Source organism: Pediculus humanus, genomic scaffold, assembly GCF_000006295.1.
Source record: "Pediculus humanus corporis 1103172107532 genomic scaffold, whole genome shotgun sequence".
In the NCBI taxonomy this organism is placed as follows: Eukaryota; Metazoa; Arthropoda; class Insecta; order Psocodea; family Pediculidae; genus Pediculus; species Pediculus humanus.
In genome coordinates this window covers 1-1,045 of record NW_002987148.1, presented here as the reverse complement: position 1 = coordinate 1,045, position 1,045 = coordinate 1, and the positions used below count along the sequence as shown (strand labels likewise).

General features: G+C 27.0%; 1 protein-coding gene across 1 annotated transcript in view; it reads left to right on the top strand.

Moving 5' to 3' along the window:
• Phum_PHUM182860 (phosrestin I, putative) overlaps positions 1 to 812 on the top strand; it is a gene marked incomplete at both ends in the record, with an annotated part of 2,728 nt that extends 1,916 nt beyond the window's left edge. Inside the window, 3 exons of the mRNA XM_002425170.1 lie at positions 17 to 123; positions 221 to 409; positions 489 to 812. Of these exons, the coding sequence (XP_002425215.1) occupies positions 17 to 123; positions 221 to 409; positions 489 to 812 (620 nt within the window). The remainder of the gene's footprint in view (positions 1 to 16; positions 124 to 220; positions 410 to 488) is intronic.
• Positions 813 to 1,045: the final 233 nt, after the last annotated feature.

Genomic DNA, 1,045 nt, shown 5'->3' with positions numbered 1-1,045 from the left:
TTTGGAAATGGAAAAGTAAGTCTCGAAGTTACTCTAGATAAAGAACTTTACTATCACGGTGAAGGTTTGGGTATAAACATCTTAATAAGTAATAGCAGTAAAAAAACCGTTAAAAATATAAAGGTAATAATAATAATAATCGTAATCGTTTGTGTCGTGATTGGAGCAAGGTTATACCTTATGCCAAAAATTTCGCTTTTTTTTTTTTTTTTTTTTTTAGTTTTATGCTGTCCAACATTGCGAAGTGACCATGATAAATACTCAATATTCTAAATATGTGGCAAGTTTAGAAACGAGAGAGGGATGTCCAGTAACTCCAGGGAATTCATTTTCAAAAAAATTTTTTTTGGTTCCACTTGCTTCTTGTAATAAAGATAAATTTGGTGTCGCTTTAGACGGTTACATAAAGGTTGAAAACCTTAAAAATGCGAGTGTAAAAATTTAAACAAAGTAGAAAATTAACAATAAATTGAAATTGAAATTTTTAGGATGACGATGTTAATTTGGCTTCATCAACTCTTGTCGAAGAAGGTAAAAATCCAAAAGAATCACTCGGTATAATCATTTGCTATTCTGTTCGTGTTAAATTAAATTGTGGGACTCTTGGTGGCGAATTGGTAACCGATGTGCCATTTAAACTCATGCATCCGGCTCCAGGTTCGGCGGAAGAGAAAAAAATGAAAACATTAAACAAAACTAAAAGCATTGATAGATCGAATTTTGATAACACTTATCAATCTGGAGAAGATGAAGATAATATTATATTCGAAGATTATACTAAATTAAGAAAAGCAGAATCCGAAGATTATTAATCATTCATTCATTCATTATTAGATATATATATATTTATGTTACCTTTATTTATTTATTTATTTATTTATTTCGTCTTCGTCGTTTGTTTGTAAAATTTTAATAAATTGACAATTATATTATTAATAATAATAATAATTTAATTATTGACGACAAAAAAAAAAAAAATTATTTTTATTTTATTTTCCGCATCACGTAAATTTAAAAAAAAAAAAAAAAAAAAATTCAATAAATC